Source organism: Lupinus angustifolius, chromosome LG18 (genome assembly GCF_001865875.1).
Source record: "Lupinus angustifolius cultivar Tanjil chromosome LG18, LupAngTanjil_v1.0, whole genome shotgun sequence".
Lineage (NCBI taxonomy): Eukaryota > Viridiplantae > Streptophyta > Magnoliopsida > Fabales > Fabaceae > Lupinus > Lupinus angustifolius.
The window spans coordinates 9,702,116-9,723,995 of record NC_032026.1 but is presented as its reverse complement, the minus strand read 5'-3'; the positions used below and the strand labels follow the sequence as shown (position 1 = coordinate 9,723,995).

At 28.8% G+C, this 21,880-nt stretch overlaps 2 protein-coding genes across 5 annotated transcripts; both read right to left on the bottom strand.

Annotated features, from left to right (window-relative positions):
- Positions 788-5,856, bottom strand: LOC109333137 (transcription factor bHLH113-like). 2 transcript variants are annotated; one of them, XM_019568441.1, is made up of 6 exons: positions 5,528-5,856; positions 3,156-3,281; positions 2,415-2,480; positions 2,265-2,330; positions 1,809-1,880; positions 788-1,389 (listed from the first exon to the last, which is right to left on the bottom strand). In XM_019568441.1, the coding sequence occupies exons 2-6, from the start codon at positions 3,252-3,254 to the stop codon at positions 1,234-1,236; spliced, it is 459 nt and encodes a 152-aa protein (XP_019423986.1). In that variant the 5' UTR covers positions 3,255-3,281; positions 5,528-5,856; the 3' UTR covers positions 788-1,233. The 2 variants fall into 2 exon arrangements, with proteins under 2 accessions (XP_019423986.1, XP_019423987.1); XM_019568442.1 differs by having other exon boundaries at positions 1,833-1,880.
- LOC109333136 lies at positions 16,888-20,876 on the bottom strand. Of its 3 annotated transcripts, XM_019568439.1 has the most exons (7): positions 20,352-20,873; positions 19,633-19,704; positions 19,463-19,527; positions 18,427-18,562; positions 18,268-18,351; positions 17,533-17,628; positions 16,888-17,306 (listed from the first exon to the last, which is right to left on the bottom strand). In XM_019568439.1, exons 1-7 carry the CDS (start codon positions 20,646-20,648, stop codon positions 17,301-17,303), a joined length of 756 nt encoding a protein of 251 aa, XP_019423984.1. In that variant the 5' UTR covers positions 20,649-20,873; the 3' UTR covers positions 16,888-17,300. The 3 variants fall into 3 exon arrangements, with proteins under 3 accessions (XP_019423984.1, XP_019423985.1, XP_019423983.1); XM_019568440.1 differs by having other exon boundaries at positions 16,888-17,622; positions 20,352-20,876; XM_019568438.1 differs by having other exon boundaries at positions 16,888-17,628; positions 20,352-20,867.

Here is a 21,880-nt window from a genome sequence, read left to right as displayed (position 1 = left end):
ACAGTATAAAAAATTCTTATATTGTTAGTATATACATATTTTTTCTCTTTTAAAAAATACAAATGTTTATGTGCATGTAACATTTGCATCTTAAATGCGACATTAGAAATATCTATTCTGGAGACTGGAACATAGATGAGGAAGCATGATATTTGCGAAAATTTCTAACGTTATAAATAATGTATGTTTCAAGTTGAATTCCTACAATTAATTTATTTAAATTTACAAAATTTTAAGTCAAAAAATCTTTGGTTTGCATTAAATTAACCCAGGAACGTGCTACGTGGAGCATTGAACCTGAATTAAATAAAATATGGTACAAGTAAAAAGCACAATACCCAAAGGTGTTTGGTTGAATGATGTCTTTTGAGGGTCCCGTTCTTTTAAGCCTTTTTTCTTACTGAGAAAACAAAAGAACATGTTAAATAAGTAGAAAGATAACACTCAAGAGATTGGTGCAATAATTAATTTAAAGTGATACTTGAAGAGATTGGTTTTATGAGAACACCACGAGAAACAAAAAATAATCAATTACCAAGATAAATTATGACTTTTTAAGCCAAATTGTATTGAGGGAAGTACAAGTACTAAACCTAATAGCAGAAAAACATTACAAATATATCAACCAAGTGTTTTAAACAACCCTTTGGTACCATACTGTCACACCCCAATCTGAGAAAGACCCAACATATCCATTTTACCTTGCCTAAAAATAATAAATTACGACTTTACATCCTTCAGAGTGGACACCTTGTTGAAAACTTGATCTAAAGTGAAATATTTTTACTGTTATTATCTAACTAGGCGACATAACCATGAGACAGCAATGTGAAATGTAAGGATAACGATTAACTTATAATGAAAATATACACTTAAATAATAAGCATAGGGAAATAAGGATACTTGAAAGCTCACAACACCTGCTTAAAATCAGAAAGGTGAGGGAGGGGGGCATCTTAATCAAGTTTTTAATTGTCTAACTCATACTAATATGGTTCACGGTACCAGTGAGCGACGACCAATTATATGCAGTTCGTCACTTTTTACATCATTATTATAAAATTTCTTTTAAGGAAACAAGTACATAGTATGCACTATGCAGTAAGGCGAATCCGGTACACCATATGTAAGCTGAATAAGGAATTATGTAATTATGGTTTAACTATATTAGCCACCGAGTATGGTGATAAATTTTCAACTTGGCACCTTTAGCCTGCTCAGGTGATAAAAAATTCAATAAAATTGAGAGTCACCATCCTTCTCAAATTTAGGTGAAGTGGTCTTGATGGGAGCCCAGATATCTGCACCATTGCTATCAGCAACTCCCATTGTTAATGAGACAGGAACAAGACATAACCCTCTACTCCTCATGCTGCATGGTTCCATACCCTGAAGAGACAACAATTCTATCACATGACTCCATTTGACACAAGACCATAGGTTCATTTATGATTGCAGAAAAGCCATCCAACAGATTATATCAAAGTTAAGAAAAATGATGATCTGTTAAATAATTTGATATGGCCTCTTTTTTAGCCTGTTAATTAACATCAAAAAATGTTTAGAGACAATTGGTTTTTCAACGAACTACTCCCTTTTAGGGTGTGTAACTCCTCCTCCCAACAAATGTTGTTCTCAGGAATTGAACATTTGACCTTTTGGTCTATCTGAAAATCCAGTGGCGTCTTATACTACTAGACTAATGCTTTGTTCGTATCCATTGTGTCATTAAATCTTTCACAAGTGTGATGTTGAAAAAACCAAATAAATAAATAAAAATTGGACTCATCTATACACTGATCCTACACCACTGTGGTATTGTTCATGCTCACCTGCATCTCGGTTTTTGGTGAACTTTCTAGGTAAGGAGCACTAAGCACCTGTCAAAACAGGAAGGGGAATTATTTGCACAAGATCAAAGTCATATTAAACATAGCTTTGAATTTGCAATATCTTGTTTATATGCATGCGTTTGAACATATAGAGTAACAATATACCTAGTCATCACTCTAATTTACATTTCCATTTGGTGACAAAAATGAGACCCTTTTTAACTTCATGGAGTCCCATTATACCACTTTTTACATTACTTCAGCTTCAATTTTTCAGTTGGGTATAAATGACATGGTCAGTGATATAAACTGGACAATAGAGATACTGAATATATATGAATCATATATTAGCATCAAAATTATCAGTGACACAAATTTAAGGAAAATGGACAATATGTTGTTTCATGAGTTGATAGGCAAGAATGGCCAAACCTTAACTTGTTGATGAAGGAACCCTATATATTCCATTGCCTCCTTTAGGACAGAAGATGTATCAGTCTGCAGTGAGAATTCGAGTTTTTAGACACAAAAACTTAGAATCTGTCAAATAATACATTGTGCAAGGAATCAATTACGGTATACCTTCCCATATGGCGAAACAAGTTGTTGCAGGGCAACAATTCGTTCGCCGAGCTTCTCCTTCCTCTCCTATAGAATAGGAAATATAAAAGAGACTCACTCCAAATGAAGAAAATCATAGATATGTCACAAATTTAAGCATCAAGGAACATGCAAGTTGAATATCAGCATAGCCTTTAAGAAAGAATAAAACATAGCTATTATAACCCTTTGAAATTCTTCTATTGATTGTGTGGTCCAGGTTAATAGGTTTAGCATTGGATTAAATATTGATCTAATCCTAAACTTAGTTTCTAATTAATGAAGTAAAAGAAAATGAAAACAATCATAAGATTGCTACATTCAAGCATTGATATGCAATAAAATGCATGCTTATTTGCTATGTACATTCAAAGATGATTATTTGCTATGATTCGGAAAGTTTTTAGAGTGTAATATCTATGCACTGTCAATTTACAAATTTATACATAGCTAGTATATTATTCACCATTAATTTGAATTACTTTTTTGAAAATTCAATGATGATTAAATTTGAATGGTAGATGATGCTATAACAGTGTAAAAACTCTTACATTGTATAAGCATGCATATTTTTCTCAAGTTTTTAATGAGAAGAGGCATCATTACATGCTTCTCCTAAGGCTTGGATATTGAAAGTAAAAAACATAGATGATAAACAAAAAGGAAAGAAAACTGTGTCAAAAACTAACACAAACCAGATGATGAAAAGAAACAAAAAGATACCTTTGTGGTGATAGATACATCAGCTTTTTGCCTTTTAGATGCAATAGAAGTATAACTACTTTGGTCAACAGAACAATGGCTCCTTTTATGTCCCATCATCTTTCTAACATCTATCCCTTCTTCTCTCTGGTAGCAAAAACAAAAACAGAGAACACTCTTGCATAAGCATAAAACAAGATAAAAGTAGTGGTACTAGCATGAATGATAAACGGCAACAAGTCTTAATATCATTAGTTGAAGTCGGTTACATGGATCAAATGAAGTCATAATACTCTATCGGATTAACGGATAGTAAATGCATGCAGTTTTACCTCACAAACGAAAATGTTGTTTCTAGCAGTAACTATCTATGTGGAATATCATAGTTATTGCTGGGAAAAATATTGGACACCCTTAATTAAAAATACTAACAGGTAGCCACTATAGCAGAACCAAAAATGAAAGTGGCCCCATGATGATAATGCTATGCTACAGCTTAATGAAATGCCAAGGGAAATGAAGTAGCCATGCATTCAAACCACACACAACACAAACATAAGCTCTCTTTTCAAAGGGGCCAAAGGACATAACATATAATATCATTGTCACAAAAACAATGATCACCATTTTCAACGGCTTTAGAACTAATCATAGTTCTTATATGGTCCAACTATATAATTACAAGTGTACGAGAATAGATTGTAACAACTTTACCCTATGTTTAGTTACAAAATGAAAATAGACCGAATAATTGTTAAAGGAATGAAAAGTTATGGAAATGAGGTAAATTTTTAGTTATTTGGTGCGAAAGAAAAGTTTAGTCCAAACAAGCATAAATATTCATGTGCTCAAATTTTTAAAAGGGCATTTTAGTGAGACTTTATGTCACTAAATTAAAAGTATGATTTTCCAAAAAAAGAATGCAGCTGATGCGTTTTTGTAACATTTGGGTGGGAAGTTTTTTTGGGTGGACCTACCACTTTTTCCCCACTCTTTCACTTTCCACTCAAACCAAGCGAAAGCTTTTCTCTTTTCTTCTTTTACCTTTCCTTACTTCATTTTTCACAATTCCACACATATTGCTAGTTCTCTTGTCCATTAATTAAGTAATGGGATACTCCAACCCTATATTTTGCATGAATCGATTGGCCAAAATGATGTTGATAGAGTAATCTTAGATGTTCAATATTACTCATCATCTCAAGTTTTCTTGAATTATGTTTGCTTGAGGAAAATGATTTGTGTTGGATTGATAGTTTAAAGTTTTGTATGTGTATTTGAATTATGTATTTTATTTTTATTATTTAGGTTCACAATTGTTAAGTTTTTTTGGTATAACTAATGATATTCTATCATCTTATACATAAGGAACTAATGTGTTTTTGTTGTCTTTTCAACAAGTATGATTCACTAGAATCTAACATTTAACTCTTAACTTAATACAATACTTGAGAATCCATGCAAATCTGAAACAGATCCGGGTCCAAATATACATGAACAAGAAAGAAGCAATAGTGTACTACTGATACTAATTCGGTTTCATTGTTATCCCTGACAATAACAAGGTTTAAAACAAACAATTTCTGGTGGGCCCGTCATTTGATTTTTAACAAAAAAAGACTATTAACCTTGCATCAGATACATGAATTAATGCAGGATCAACGCTCCAATTTCCCTAATCACCAACCATAAATTTATTTTTTTATCTTATAAAATTACAATTAGTTCATCGGTTAGTGAAAATGGCCACACTCGTTAATCTATCTACTAAAATGGGCAGATAATCTTCCCAACCACTTTTGTTTAATGTGATAGGATATCTTTCGAGGTTTATTGTTGTCCCTCCCAATAAGTATCACTACCAATAATTGAAGATCGAGTAAGGTGTTACGCCACTAAACAAACTGATTGTTGGTATAGGATATCTTAACTGACAACATGCATAAGGATATAAAAATAATTAATTTACATAAAAGATCCAAAGTGGGAAAGGCGCGTGGATTTGGTTTTGAGCTTGTGTTTTAGAAAAATCATAAATAGAAACACAGCCACTCATCATTTATTATGTACTTACAGGTATAACAATTCTCATTATACCTTCTCAAGATGAAGATACATGTTTTTTTAAGAGTAATGATGAATCCTATAATAAATCTTTTTACATTATAATAAAATAATTTATATCACTTGTAAACATAAACAAAATATCATTGTATGACAGATATTATATTTCTTAATAGTATATGAGGATTTGTATGATATATCATTTTTATTTTTTATATAGTACAAAAACAGAAAAGTGAAAATAAATTCTGAAAATTCCAGTAGTAAAAAAATAGTGTTTGAAAAGCAAAATAAAGAAAAGTGAGAGTAAATTTAATTAAAGAACTTACTGAAAACACAGAATCAGCATTGCAGAAGGAAAGAAGAAATGGTTGAAAGCAAAGCCCTTTCTCTTTAAGCTGTTTATTTAGGGTAGTGATGACTACAATGTTGTGGTGGGTATCTATTAATGGTTCTAAAAAATGCAACTTTAAGTAGTGGCTGTGATCATAATTTCATTTTCTAATACTTTTTATCAGAAAAATTCAAGAAGGCAAAAGTTACTAGCATAGGCATGTATAGGGTAATAAAGTTAGTAACATAGTGTTGTTTGAAAGCAATAATAGTGAGAAAGATAGTGTTGTGGGCAAGGAAAGGATTAAGGAAGAAGAGGAAGAGGGAGCAGGTAAATGTCTAAATGTGCTTATATAAAGCTATATATATAATAAATATATATATTATATACTGGTTACATAAGATTTTTTAATTAATAGTTGTCATATATATACTTGACAGCTAATGTCCAACCATGATAGACATTTTGGTTTTGTATTTTTTTTTTAAAGTAAATGAAAACTCTTAAACTTATTTTATTTGTAAGTAATTATTATCTATTTTTTTCCTACTTCTCCATTAATTTCGTCTGGATAATGTTAAATTATTGATATGCTAATAAGGAAATTAATGTTATCAAATTCACAATAATAATGATCGGTAGGGAGACTATCACTGGTAAAATTGATTGAAAAGAGTATGATAAATAAATTTCAAAATTAAATAATAATATTTCGATGGTTGAAATTTAAATAAAATACATATGTGGGAATTTTTCTTTTGTAGTATTTTGATATTATCTTTACATAAAAATCAATGTAACCAATAATTAAATTTTAAGAGATAATTAGAGTGAATGAAAATAATTCATAATAGATGTTTTTAAAAAACATAAATTTTAGAGAAATTTTATGGAGTTTCCCATATTTATTTAGGGGACATTTCTTCTATCCCAAATGTATCATGTATAATTTTGTTGTTATTGATCATAAAACATAAAATTATTATGTATTTACTTTTACTTTTATTATCAATAAAAAATAAGTGATACACATATTAGAGTGAAATTTTGACTCAATTTATTTATCACCATTTTAGCATAGTTATACCAAAGGAAAAAAACAATGAAAATTTAATGTTTAAAGTTATAACCATGATTAAAAGAAGAAAAACTTTAATATGCAAATAAATTAAAATGATATTGAGTTGTTACATGTAAATTTTTAAATAAAAAACATTGATTTATGATTTAAGTATCAGAATATAGGAGTATCACTTTCTCTTTTTAGAGAAGAAAAATGAAAACAGTTGCCCGAGAAATACTTTTCAAGTAACTAAAAATATAAAAAATACTTTTTAACATTATATTTTACTAGTGTGTACAGGCACTTCGTGGCCTGCTGGCGAATATTGTGTGATACTACATATTTAATTTTTATATATTATATTTTTTGTGTGTTTATGATAATGTTTAATTTAAGGTGAGATATATGGTTAATTAATGTATTGGTGGTAGTTGCTTAGGATTATATAGTTTTTTTGTAAATTAAATAATGTCAAGGGCAATATAGGAAATGAAAATTACACCATGAGAGAAGTTATTTCATATTTTGGCTTTATATATAGGGTAAATATATTTGGATTCCATAGATAACTGTATACTTTTTATCTATATGTTTTTGTAGATGTGATAAAACAAATATATCACCAAAGAATTCAAAATATCTTATAATAATTTTATTGGAGTCACATACAATATTTTATATTTAATACTCATCCTTAAAAATTAAAAATAACATTTACTTTTTTATCATTATATCATATAATTTTTCTATCGTCGCTTTTCTCTTTGATACATATTTTCTTATAAGAATAATAATAAGAATATTTTTATATGAAATAATGAATCTTAATGAATAAGAACTTTATACTAACAAAAGAACGTTCCTATACCCTTTAAATATTATGTCCGGTGGCTATTAAAAAAGCTATAAAAGGCTCCTCTTTTCATTTGTTAATTAACAAAATTAAACGTCTCTGTCACGAATCCTGATCTTCCGAGAAGACAAATTTTGTGACATAAAATTATTTTTTATTTAATAAATCCACCGTTGTATGTCAAGAAATTTATGTGGTAAAATACAAATTTCAAAATAAGTTTCATTTTTAAATAATACGATTAAAGAAGCTAATAATATCTCGTATGAGGGAATACTCACTTTAATTTAGAATTTTTTTTGTAAGTGCCAATTTGTTTTCTAAAAATATAAAATTTGAATTAGTAGTTAAAGATTATGAATGTGAATAAAAATAGTTATTCTTATAAATTAAATTTTCCAATAATTAGCCATAAAAAGTACTAAGAATGAATAATTCAAATCGTGTTTAATATATTTGGTGATTTTTTAAGTTTTTCCATTTTAGATAAACTAAATTAGTATATATAAAAAATACGTGGGACCAAAATAAATATGAGAGTAATATATATGCACCGATAATGTAAAGATTTATATATAATTATTATATCATATATAATTCATTATATTATTTCTTTTGAAAAGTAAACAATGACTACATATGAACCAATGATAATTATCAAACTTATACACGATAAGTATATATATTTTTTCTCAATAAATATTTACTTATATATATATTGATACTGTAAACTAATAGTTATAAATTATGAATGTGAGTTAAAATTGTTCATCCCATAGATTAAAATGTCCAAAAATTAGTTATATAGATGTTACAAATAAACAATTTGATTTATATTTAATATTTTTTATAATTATTTTGAGTTTTTTCAATTTTTCCGAAATCAAAATTTTATATGCAGAAATTAAGTATTTATTCTTTATTTTTTATTAATATATAATGGTAGTATTGAATGTATAAGTTATAATTCATAATTTATCTTCCAATAAGTTAAATTTTATTTATCCATGGCTTACTTTTCATTTTTATCATTACACAACTATAAAAATCATTTAAAAAACAAATGATAACTAAAAGTTATTATAAGTTGGTTGGTTTTGTACATTTTAATGGTAATCTAAGGGGAAAATAATTAACATTCATCCCATTTCAATTGGAATTGAGACATTAAGAGAAAAATAACTAACAAAATTAATTATATTGATTGGATTTTCTAGTATTTAGTTGCGAATGTGGCATATCTTATATAAGAGAATCTGAGTGGTTAAATTTCCTTTGAGATGATTATTGTGTATTGTGGATTTTGTTTCATGAATTTTTCTTCTTAAGAATCATTTATCCATGCGTATAACATGGGGGTTCATTTCAACACTGCTAACTATATTTTAAAAAAATAGGAACTTTTCATATTTGAATCATATTCACGCACACATAATTCTATTATTTTAGGAATCATATCATGTGGTGGAAGTTTACATCTTCATTATATCTTAGCTTATTCTGTTCTGATTATATCTTAGAAGATATATTTTAAGAGATTTATTTTTATGCACATGTACATTTTAATTTTGGCTTTATATATAGGGTAAATATATTTGGATTCCATAGATAACTGTATACTTTTTATCTATATGTTTTTGTAGATGTGATAAAACAAATATATCACCAAAGAATTCAAAATATCTTATAATAATTTTATTGGAGTCACATACAATATTTTATATTTAATACTCATCCTTAAAAATTAAAAATAACATTTACTTTTTTATCATTATATCATATAATTTTTCTATCGTCGCTTTTCTCTTTGATACATATTTTCTTATAAGAATAATAATAAGAATATTTTTATATGAAATAATGAATCTTAATGAATAAGAACTTTATACTAACAAAAGAACGTTCCTATACCCTTTAAATATTATGTCCGGTGGCTATTAAAAAAGCTATAAAAGGCTCCTCTTTTCATTTGTTAATTAACAAAATTAAACGTCTCTGTCACGAATCCTGATCTTCCGAGAAGACAAATTTTGTGACATAAAATTATTTTTTATTTAATAAATCCACCGTTGTATGTCAAGAAATTTATGTGGTAAAATACAAATTTCAAAATAAGTTTCATTTTTAAATAATACGATTAAAGAAGCTAATAATATCTCGTATGAGGGAATACTCACTTTAATTTAGAATTTTTTTTGTAAGTGCCAATTTGTTTTCTAAAAATATAAAATTTGAATTAGTAGTTAAAGATTATGAATGTGAATAAAAATAGTTATTCTTATAAATTAAATTTTCCAATAATTAGCCATAAAAAGTACTAAGAATGAATAATTCAAATCGTGTTTAATATATTTGGTGATTTTTTAAGTTTTTCCATTTTAGATAAACTAAATTAGTATATATAAAAAATACGTGGGACCAAAATAAATATGAGAGTAATATATATGCACCGATAATGTAAAGATTTATATATAATTATTATATCATATATAATTCATTATATTATTTCTTTTGAAAAGTAAACAATGACTACATATGAACCAATGATAATTATCAAACTTATACACGATAAGTATATATATTTTTTCTCAATAAATATTTACTTATATATATATTGATACTGTAAACTAATAGTTATAAATTATGAATGTGAGTTAAAATTGTTCATCCCATAGATTAAAATGTCCAAAAATTAGTTATATAGATGTTACAAATAAACAATTTGATTTATATTTAATATTTTTTATAATTATTTTGAGTTTTTTCAATTTTTCCGAAATCAAAATTTTATATGCAGAAATTAAGTATTTATTCTTTATTTTTTATTAATATATAATGGTAGTATTGAATGTATAAGTTATAATTCATAATTTATCTTCCAATAAGTTAAATTTTATTTATCCATGGCTTACTTTTCATTTTTATCATTACACAACTATAAAAATCATTTAAAAAACAAATGATAACTAAAAGTTATTATAAGTTGGTTGGTTTTGTACATTTTAATGGTAATCTAAGGGGAAAATAATTAACATTCATCCCATTTCAATTGGAATTGAGACATTAAGAGAAAAATAACTAACAAAATTAATTATATTGATTGGATTTTCTAGTATTTAGTTGCGAATGTGGCATATCTTATATAAGAGAATCTGAGTGGTTAAATTTCCTTTGAGATGATTATTGTGTATTGTGGATTTTGTTTCATGAATTTTTCTTCTTAAGAATCATTTATCCATGCGTATAACATGGGGGTTCATTTCAACACTGCTAACTATATTTTAAAAAAATAGGAACTTTTCATATTTGAATCATATTCACGCACACATAATTCTATTATTTTAGGAATCATATCATGTGGTGGAAGTTTACATCTTCATTATATCTTAGCTTATTCTGTTCTGATTATATCTTAGAAGATATATTTTAAGAGATTTATTTTTATGCACATGTACATTTTAGTAAGAGATATTAAAGTATTGAAGTGTCAAACTTATCAAATATGTAAGCGTTAGTCATCTATTCTTGTTAACTAGCTTTCATAATAGTATTCTAATATTATACTAGAGTAATTTCATGATACTGGATCACCCACAAATTTTTGTTCTGGATGATAGTGTTAAAATTTTGAAATATCACAATTGTTGAACACATGGGATATGAACCAGTGTTTGTTTAGTGTCAAATATATTTTTCATGAGAAACAAATTTGCTGAGTAATCACCATATGGAACAAAATGCTTACTAGTAGAGTGGTAATAGAAGAGAAATATAATGAAATAAGAGAAGTTGGAACAGAAATATGCTTTTTCTGTCATTTGGTCTAGGTGAGACTTTTAGATGTGAGAATTAAAATGGAGTTGGGCTCAATAAATTTCTATCTCCTCCAAAGTGAGGAGAGAATGAGAGGAAAGAGGGATTAATATATGTTGTCACAGACTGTATCTTAAACTATGTTTTGAACCCATAATATTGAAACAAAAATAAAAAAATAAAAAAATTTATTTTTTTAATTGATATAACATGTTTTCACTGATTCATAATATGATTATGACATAATTTGATATAACAAATTCTTGTTCGGGAAGAATAGGGGGAAAATATCACTTATTTATCTTATTTTTCTATATAAACAAACAACACTAAAATTCTTATATTTTTCATTCATTTCTCTATTTTCATTATCTCTCACATATTTCTCACTTTCTAGTTTCTTCTCTCAAATCAAATGGAATGTATTTAACCTATAATTAAAGTAACATCTACGACTTTAAAAAATATAAATTAGTACTCACATATAAAAAACGTGAGCCAAAATAATTTATAAAACATGTCCTAACAAATTTGACAGACTTCTGATTTTTCAAAGCATCCAAATAATTCTTTACTCAATAATAACAATAATAATAATTATACAGCCCTGTAAAATTGAAATAAAAGGAAGAAGTGTAGTTTCATTAATAAATAGATTTGGAAAAATAAACTAAAAAACTTTAAAAAAGTAATTGAATTATTTTGGCGGGAAACAGGTGGGGGTGTCTTGTCATGGCAGTTTTTCAGCATCGGGTAGGCTATGAGTTCACATCTGCTCCACATTTTGTGTTACTCAATATGTTATGGGCATATGATTGATAAAAAAATATATTTAAGTTAAAATTTAATTATTAAATATTATTATGACCAACCATAAACCCAAGGTATATAGTAACACAAAATATATGATACCAGATATGCTCCCGTAGTCTATACTGCCCTTCCCGACATTGGGTCCCACAATCTTTCTTATAATTTTTTTGGTACAAATTTTCTTTCTATTTTATTTTTATATGAATAAAGCTAACCCGTGACCCTACCACCCCACGCGCGGCCCGAGTTCAGTGTTTTCAAAACGCTTTTAAAACAATGTAAGAAGACACATCTGACATTATTCTAAAATCTTCACAACACATTAAAAATTAATTTAACAAAAACTTAATTCTAAATAATAATACTAAAAACGTAAATGTGATTATATACAAATACAACATATTAGATATATCTTTACACAAGTTTTTCTCCTGCCATACAACAACTCTGGATTGAGAGTGGGGTCCACTCAGCGGTACTTCTACGACCGTGCGCCTCAAAAGTCCACGAGCGAACATTTTTGTCAGGGTTTGCGGGCCATCCCATGCAGTGGGCCCACGCGGTTTTACTTTCATCGTTTCTCTTATTTTTCTTGTCCATGACTTTTTCTTTCTCCACCCATTCTTGTTTTGGTTATTTTTTCCACTTTCTTTAAAACACATGTTGAAGAAATGATGTCTCATTGCTCTTCTAATTCTTACTAGTTATTAGGATTTTCTTTATCTAACTCCCATAGTGTGAAAGATTTTTTTTATTTTCTAATTTATCATTCCGAAGATGAGTCGGGGTGCCAGAGTTATTTATCTTTTGCCATGAATGTCCTTTGTTTAAATTTTAGAAATGATATATTTACTTGTGATAATAAGATTATATACTCTACTCTATCAAGATTCCATTGGGATAAAAGTCTCGTGCAATTGGTTGTTGCACTTTTAAATTTATCATTTCCAACATAAAGTTCTTATTTTTTAAAATAACTCTCAAACTCATGAGTTTGTTCACCTACATTTTTATATTAATTAGGCTAAAAAAAATGTATCCCCTTTGTCTGGTGAGCAATTGTAAAAACATTTTCCCAAATAAAAATTATAATGATAAAAAAGGCTTGAGAATTGTATACTATGGTTTGTAATTAAGTAGTCAATGAAAGATTTATTAAATTAATGGCTTAATAATTGATTGAATTGTTAAATAAAACATTAAAAGAATGTTATCTTGTACATTTTAGTTTTATCATCTTATAGGAATAGGAGGGAGGGTGTAATTTTGTTGTTGTTAATGTTGTTGCATACTTGTACTTGAAGTGGTTAAAAGCTTCACGAGAAGAGAACTAGAAGAGTAGTTGAACAATGACCCCTGTTCTAACTTGATTTGCAAAATTATCTTTGTAGCTTCCTAAAATGGCAATAGATACAAATAAATGTGTGATTACCTACATAATTATTACTTGAATAACTCAATTGCAAATTCTAATACTCATGCATCAAGTTTGTTATGCATATAACTTATCCAAGGACCCTTCATAGATTCAGTTATAACATGTTATTTGCCATTAGAACACTATACTTGGAGCGAACTATTTAATTATATATAGTAACTTCACTAAACAGATTTATCTTCTACATATATATATTTAATAATAAAGACATCCCACCTTATCTATCATCTGTCTAGTTTATGTTAGAAGAAACATTCAAATAAAACTTAAAAGTAGTTTTCATTATTTTCATTTTTGGGTCAAACCAATGATATATACTCAATTATAGGTAAGATATTAATCTCATTCAAAATATATGGTTGTCCTCTAAATAAATGTTGCTGATAAAAATTGATATTTAACAAATTTGGATAATCTAAGGATTTGAAGAAAACTCACATTACAATACTAACACATTGGTGTATTTTGATTTGATTATTATAGTCTCAGTTTGGGTTTAATATTCTGTACATGGTAGTTGGTCTATCACACCTTAGTCACATACTAGGGATTAGAAGGCAACGGGAATTATGGCACAAAACAGGGAACATAATCTAATGACTAGTAAGGGAAGAAAACGACACCAAATCTTAGGGTGCAAATCTTCAACGTTATATATGCTGCAATAAAATATCAACTGTCCTATGAACCTTGATTTTCTACTTTTTCAGCCATGTGTATATCCACCACCACCAACAAAAATGACACGTATTAGGGGCTAAACTTATATGATAAGAAAATTGGATTTTGTTTGTTGTATTGGTGGTTTAATTTTGTACTGTATATTATCACAATTGAGTTTCAATAGGTTATTAAAAACATATTTATTATAAATTAGTCATATAAGAAGTTTAATTGTCTTAATAACGTCATAATTTATGATAAAATGAAACTTTGAAAATTGTATACTCATAACGAGTTAATTTTTTATAAGATTCTTCTAGTATCCGAAAATCACATTGGATCGTCACTAATCCTAATCTGAGTTAGGAAAATCCACTTATGAGAACAAAATGTCTATTTTCTTTATTGGCAAAAATCATACTTAAAAAAAAAACACATCCTTAAACATTTGAACTTTAGAACTTAGAAGTATTTTAATGATTCATTTTATAAAAATCTAATGTTTCAAATTTATGGATTAATTTAAATCATATGAATTATTAGATTTTTATGAAATAGAAGATGTGATTTTTTTTTAACTTACTATTGAAACGGTAGATCTTTTCTTTAATTTAAATTATTAGAATGAGAAAGGGTTAGAAGCCGAAAATATAGTTTCTTTAAAGTTAAATAAAAAAAATTCATTTTTTATTACCTCCATCGCCTAGAAAGATTTAATACTTGCTTTGACACTGACTATTTTTTTATATAAAAAAGTCTTCATTTTTTAATCTTTTTTATTCCTAAGAGTTCAAACTTAAATTGCGGGATGAAACCTAATACTGCTGAATAATATTTTAATGATGGAGATTCATTTACTTTAAGAATATTTGTATCTTAACCATTAATTTCAAGAAAATAATAATTTAAATTAGTGAATAAATTTAAATAACTTAAATTTCTGTAAGATAACTATGAAGTAAGTTTTTAAAACTTAATAAGAATAAGTGAATATATAGAAAATGAATACTAAGACTTCTGTAATCTACGAATTAATTACAATCATTGGAGTTTGTTACAATGTAAAATATCATTTTCAAGGGGCAAACTTTTACAGGGAAAACAACATCCTCCGTTTGTTGATTTAAAAGACACGAGTAATGGCAATTCTTTCCAAATATTTTAAGAGAAAAAAATGTATATGTTAACAGTTTAAGATAATTTTACATTGTTATTGTATTATCTATAATTCATTTTTAATTATTATTAACTTTTAAAAAATAATCCAAATGAATGGTGGGTGATGCACTAACTATGTATACATTTTTAAACTATCAGTGTATAACTTTAAAACTCTTATTTTAAATAGTAAAACAATATTTATCAATTACTCTTTGTTATAAGTAATTTATGTATCCATTTAATTTGGGGTCAAAATACAAATTGAAAGTAATTTTTTGAATACATGAACTCAGCCTTCACTAAAGAGGATCCATGTTCCATGGGAGAAGATGTTGCCCCAGTTGACATCCTTAACTAGATTAAATTGGTGGTGGGAATAGAAAATAGATTTAATATTTACATAATTTTATATTCACAATATATAGATATTGAACTCATAAAAAATCAAGGTGATGCAAATAACACTCGTCAAGCTACAAACTATGATAAATTATTACATAGTCCAAAATCAACTATTCAATCAAATTCCCATGATTAGTAATATAGTAGTCAATTAAAATTAAATGAGTTTATTTCAAAATAATAGCAAAAATGTAGTTAAGTATAATTAATCATCTAATCATAGGGTGATAAAGTATTTTTGGTAGTATAAAAGAGTCATGTAATAATTCTTCACACAGGAAGATCTCTTAACCCAATATGTTGGACCCAGTTCCCTCTTCGTTAAGGCCCAACTAATGTGGCTTGATCAGAAATTCAGATAAATGTACGATTATAGAAACTGTGCTCATCTATTTAATACAAAATATAAAATTTTATAAGTAAACAGGGTTCACCCTCATTTATCAAGAGCATATCACAAAGTTTATACCAATTTATATACTCCTCATTTTTATTTTTATTGATCAGAAAAAGTGAATTTAATATATATTAATTTTATATTTACTGACCAATAAAAATAAAAAGTAATTAAAGTGATACATATTTTAGGAAAGAAAATGTGTTCCCATTTATCATCAGGTGCTTTGCACGAAACCATATAATATATAGGTCAAATTTGCCTTCTATGCAAAGTTAGAAGGCTAAAATAATGATTTGGATATGCCTTTATCTATAATTTGATACTAAATATATTGTTATACACATTGAGATATGAAAACTCTTACAAGTTTAAGATTCGAGCTTACCATGACATCACAACTACTTAAATTCACGAGTTTGACAACCTTGTCTCTAACAACTACTCAATATCAATGTTTTACCGAGAAAAAATGTTGCAACAAGCTACAATAAGAAAAACAATTTATATAGTTATTAAATTATTAATCAATTCTGCTTGTTCCTAGGTAAAAATAGTTCGAAATGAATTTAACCTAAATCTATCATATTTAGAAATGAGTAATATATTAGTACAGCATTTATATTGAACAAAATTTTACATCTCTGAATATTCCTACCAATCCATTACTCTTGTTTAGAAATTTTATCTAATAGACTTTTCTAGGAGGTTGATTTTGTCACAATTGCTCAAGAGCTAAAGCAGATAGTATATAAGCAAGTAACTTATATATCATGCATTCAGTGTTAATTCAATACATAAAGTTCAATTCTATTAAAAATGTGAACTGGTGCATGAAGTGTTTGATGCACCAAAACATCTCAACTGAGTAGGTTAGATACTATTACTAACTTATGTCAAGGATTAAGGAAAATAAAGAACCTATTAGCCTTGGCTCTACTACCTTAACCTGTAATTTTTCGCATAGAGTACTACACCTGAGACATGCTGCTACTTATTCTTCCATGGTAAAGGGAAGAAGTAGAAGCAGATTAATAGTACATATGACATGATTACTATGTATGTACAAAAACATTACATTTGAGATAAAAGCATTTAGTGTTTGTCTGTAACAGCTCCATTTTTGTGACAATCAAGTAAGATATCACTGTCTATGTTACCTTGCTTACCACTAAAAAAGACAGAAAATCGAACATGAAGCAATAAACTTACACCTCCCTTTTTCTCTTTTCTGTTACAAAATGCGGGAAGGGGAGCACGGGGTGTAAATAAAATGTGCATTCATATAGTTCATACATACAGATATATATGTGATGCTTGGGGCACCCAGCACCCTTCAAATGATACATATAAAATTCATTTCGCTCTCATAGAATTTCATCATTTTAAGGCCATACCTGTCTTCTCCTTTGATTCTGCATGACGCACCAGGAACGCGCCATTGCACAGCATGGCAAAAGAATTCCAGCAAATTGAAGGAGTGATATCTGAAACTGCCATCAATCATTTCAAGTTAATTCTACCACACCCAGAAATTGCTAAAAATATCCGCGGCCTTATAGAGTGAGTCCCAAGTGATGAGAACAAAAAGTTAATCTTATCAACTTAGATAATTGACTAAAAAAGCATTCAATTCTTCTTGATTTTCAGTTATAAAATAATATTTCCTTTTACACATTAAATTAAATCAGAATAATTAAAATTCAGCCTGCAAATTATGCAGCCTTTTGTATAAACATAACATTTTTTAATTTTTCTCTCCTCAATAAGTTGACATGGAAAAATTCTAGCATCAACCTAGAGCACCCATGATAGCATTTGGTCAATCGCATCATTGATTATGATGCACTATGGTAGTTTATAATTAATCAATTATGATTGTTATCTAATGATTAATTATGTGATTAGCCTAGTGAACACAAGTTAGATGCTTTGGGTTTATGTAAGAATTTCTAGGTCACATAAAGGAATTATAAGAAAACGTGATCTCTTGGTGACTAAACAACAATCTTACTGATACACTGAGGCTCACCCTCTTGTGAATTCACATAACACTAAATACCAAAAACAAATGCATATTGCACGGACCTGTGATGTGTCAAGAAAGGAGGTTCTGAAAATATGCTACTTACGCTAAAGATGTTTGATGAATCTTTCCCGCGCGCAGAGTTTGCTGTTACCATTAAAGCTTGACGTATGAGCAAAATTATCACCAACTGCATGTATTTTCAGCCACGTCAGCTCCAAGAGGATGAAAAAAACATGATATAACATTAGATCTGTTTACTTACAGTGAGTGTGGCAGAGCGGAGGCATGCAATGCTACTGATTTGGGTAATAGCATAGTCCTCATACTCAGTTTGTAGCAACTGGTGCTCTGCTGAAGTCAGTGCTAGATGGAGATCAGAACTACGCCCCCATTCTTGCCTGGTGCATAGGAATCACATAAAACTCAGTGAAGGAAAAACTGGTCATAGATATAAAAAGAAGTATCGGCATAAGATTAGGACTATATACCAAGTTACCAACATCAGCATTACATCTCCAGAACCTGGAGCAGGCAATGCAAATGTGCAATATACAAAATATATGACATAGACACAGAATTTTGAATAGTGCAACGATAAGGGTGTATATTTAAAATAGCTTCTGGGAATGTCTATCAGGTTTGTGATATCTTAACAACATCCCTAATGAATTGATAACAGCTTAATTAGAATAAATCATAATACTGGGATTGTTGTAACTATCAAAAGTGAGACAAAGCAAGCATCCCTGTCACATGGATGACCTAAAGGTTGTTGCTAAAACATGTAAAATGAAAATCCCAACACTTGCTATGATGTCTAAGTTAGTTAAAATAAAATTACTCAAATTGGAGATGGCTACACGATTGAATTCAAAATTGACATTTCAACCACGATAAGGTAATCTTCTTGTTAGAATTTGCAATGGTCAATATCTAATGGGAAAAGCAACTCATTCATTTATTCCTGCCTGCACAAAATCATCTATTGAAGAGCCTAACGTCCACAAGTTTATTTACCATGTTCAACCAAGTTTCTAAATTGCATACATGGCCAGTTTTATTGGTATATTTTAAAACCAAACAATTTTTGTGAATGAAGAATAAGCAGCCCATGTGCATTATTGAGTCAATTCCTAGGCTCACATAGAACATATTTCCAGCTCACAAATCTCATGCATGAAGCACTACCTTTCAAAACAGAAACTAAGAAGAGACCAAATTTATATCGGTTTCTGCAAATGAATATGGAATAGTACACCCGGTCACAACCAAATATTCCAGTACATCTTCAAAATTACCTTATATCAATTGCCATAATGTCATTGCTTCTGACTGGTGGAATAGAATAATTTGGTGAAAATGCCTAAAAAGAGAGAAAGATAGAGAACTCATAATTTCCAATTCCAACTTTAGGCAACTCAAAGATTTAGAAAAATAAAAGAAACACGAACGAGGCTAAATCCCCAACCTGGTTACAGATTTCGCAGATTATATTTCCTTTCTTATTGCACCATCTTTGGATACACTTCCTATGAGCAAACTGCATGGCAAGAACTAGTGAGCTAACATAGTCATAATCCAATTTCTAATAAAAACCACAAATATCAAAAAATTCACAAAAGCCCCTCTTCTTCCCCCTATTGTACAATTGCAGCATGAGCAAGCCATACACATGAAATAAAGATTCATGAACTGAAGAAACAAACCATGTGGGTGACTATTGAAATGCTTTCAATATCTTCAATTAAATTAGTTTAAGAAGGCATCAAGCCAAACACAGATAGTGTATTTCCACAGACTTAAGGTTTTCAACTATGAAAAGAAATACACAATTCTAAGACCAATGCTATCTATACCAATAAATAACCCAACAATAAATTGAATATACACAGTGTTTTAGCCCCTATATTGGATGCAACTGAAGCCTTCTTTTTCCACCAGAAATATAAACAAAAACCGCGTATCTGCTATCTATGAGTTGAGTTGCTTATTAAAACTTCCTTAAATTTTATTTTCAATATAAAAAAACACAACAACTCCAAAAATCACTTTGTACTTTTAGGTCACTTCACTTTCTTTTCATCGCGAGACAGAACAAAAAGAGAGATACTTCAGAGTTCAGAAACCAACATGTAACAGTTATTTGAGTATTTGAAAGCAAAACCATAAAGGGTAAGAGAGCAAAACCTTAAGAGAACCATTACATGAACAAGGTGCCTCCATATCTTGAACTTTATCTTCTTCCTGACATATTCTGCACTCTTCCACAACAACAGCAACATCATCATCAACCTTGTTTGAAGAAGAAGAAGAAGAACACCCATCTTCTTCTTCTTCTTCTCCTTCTCCACCACCATTACCTTTGTCAGAAACAGAACCTACCCCATCATCACACACTCTTCCACCCACTTCTTCAAATGGTCCAAAACAACGAGTGGAAGATGCTATAATCTGATCAATGCATACAATGAAGTTGTCCCCCATTTTTTTATGTGGTTTTTTTGTTGTGACATGAAAAGAAGAGTGAGAGTGAGAGTAGTTTATGGTGCGTGTACTACTTATGTACTTTGGTATAAAGAGAGAGAGAGAGAGAGAGAGAGAGAGAGAGGACAAATAAGGAGGAGTGAGAAAAAGGAGAACAGAAAGGGGTAACGCCACTCACAACATGCTTCTTTGGCGGAATTTACAAAATAAATGAATTAGTTTACATAAATGCCCCTATGCTTCTCCAATGGCTATGGTGGAAATTGGAAAAGGCTATGTTAAGTAATGAGCTTGCATCCATTATTCATGGATTATACCTCCCGAGTTGGAAGATAGTGTATTGTTTTATTTCAATCATAAAAAATTCTATAGTTTAATTTTTTTGGGTTATAATTAAGGGTATTTCTTAATAAATGGGTTAAATATATATACATATTAAATCAATTGAGTATTTAAATCAATGACGTACATTAATAAATATTAATTAAATCCAAATACCCCATATGTTTTGATACGTTAAAGTATTATTTTTCAAGATATCATTATATTTTTTAAACAATACCTTTGACATATTTATTAACATTTCCGGTTTTAAAGCTTATTTTTTATTAGCTCAAAGGTGTGTCACAAAAAGAGTTTTACATTGTGAAACAAGAATGTTATTCTTGTTAAATAGTGTTTGATGGGAATATCTTTGCATGGGCTATCGATATCAAATAGATGTTAATCCAATTTATATAGAGAAATTGAGACTAGAAAATCGTTGAAAAAATAATTAAGAAAGATTTAAAAATAAATATTTTGTTAATAAACATAATTTATGATAGAACAGTATTATGATTGATGATTGTGAGATGAAAGTGGCAATTAGTTACTATGTTAAGAAGAATCTACAATTTAAAGGAGCCCTAATTCATTGACATGAACTTGATGTGAGTTTGACAAGCTTCTTAAATTTTAAGAAACCATAACACTAAGTATGGAGAGAGAAAGGTACAATTGTTGGGGGCATTGGCTAGCAAAGATGGAGAGGTGTATTGGTGAGAGGAGGAAGAAGTCGAATATTATTAGAGAGTTGGTTATCGGAGAGAATGTGAGCACCAAAAAGGAGATAAAGATGAAAATTACAAGAAAAGAATATGAAGGTGAGCTATAAAAATGATGAGTTTAGTATTATTTTTTGAAAAATCCTTGGAGGAATGAAGAACATCATAGGGCCATCATGTTTGATA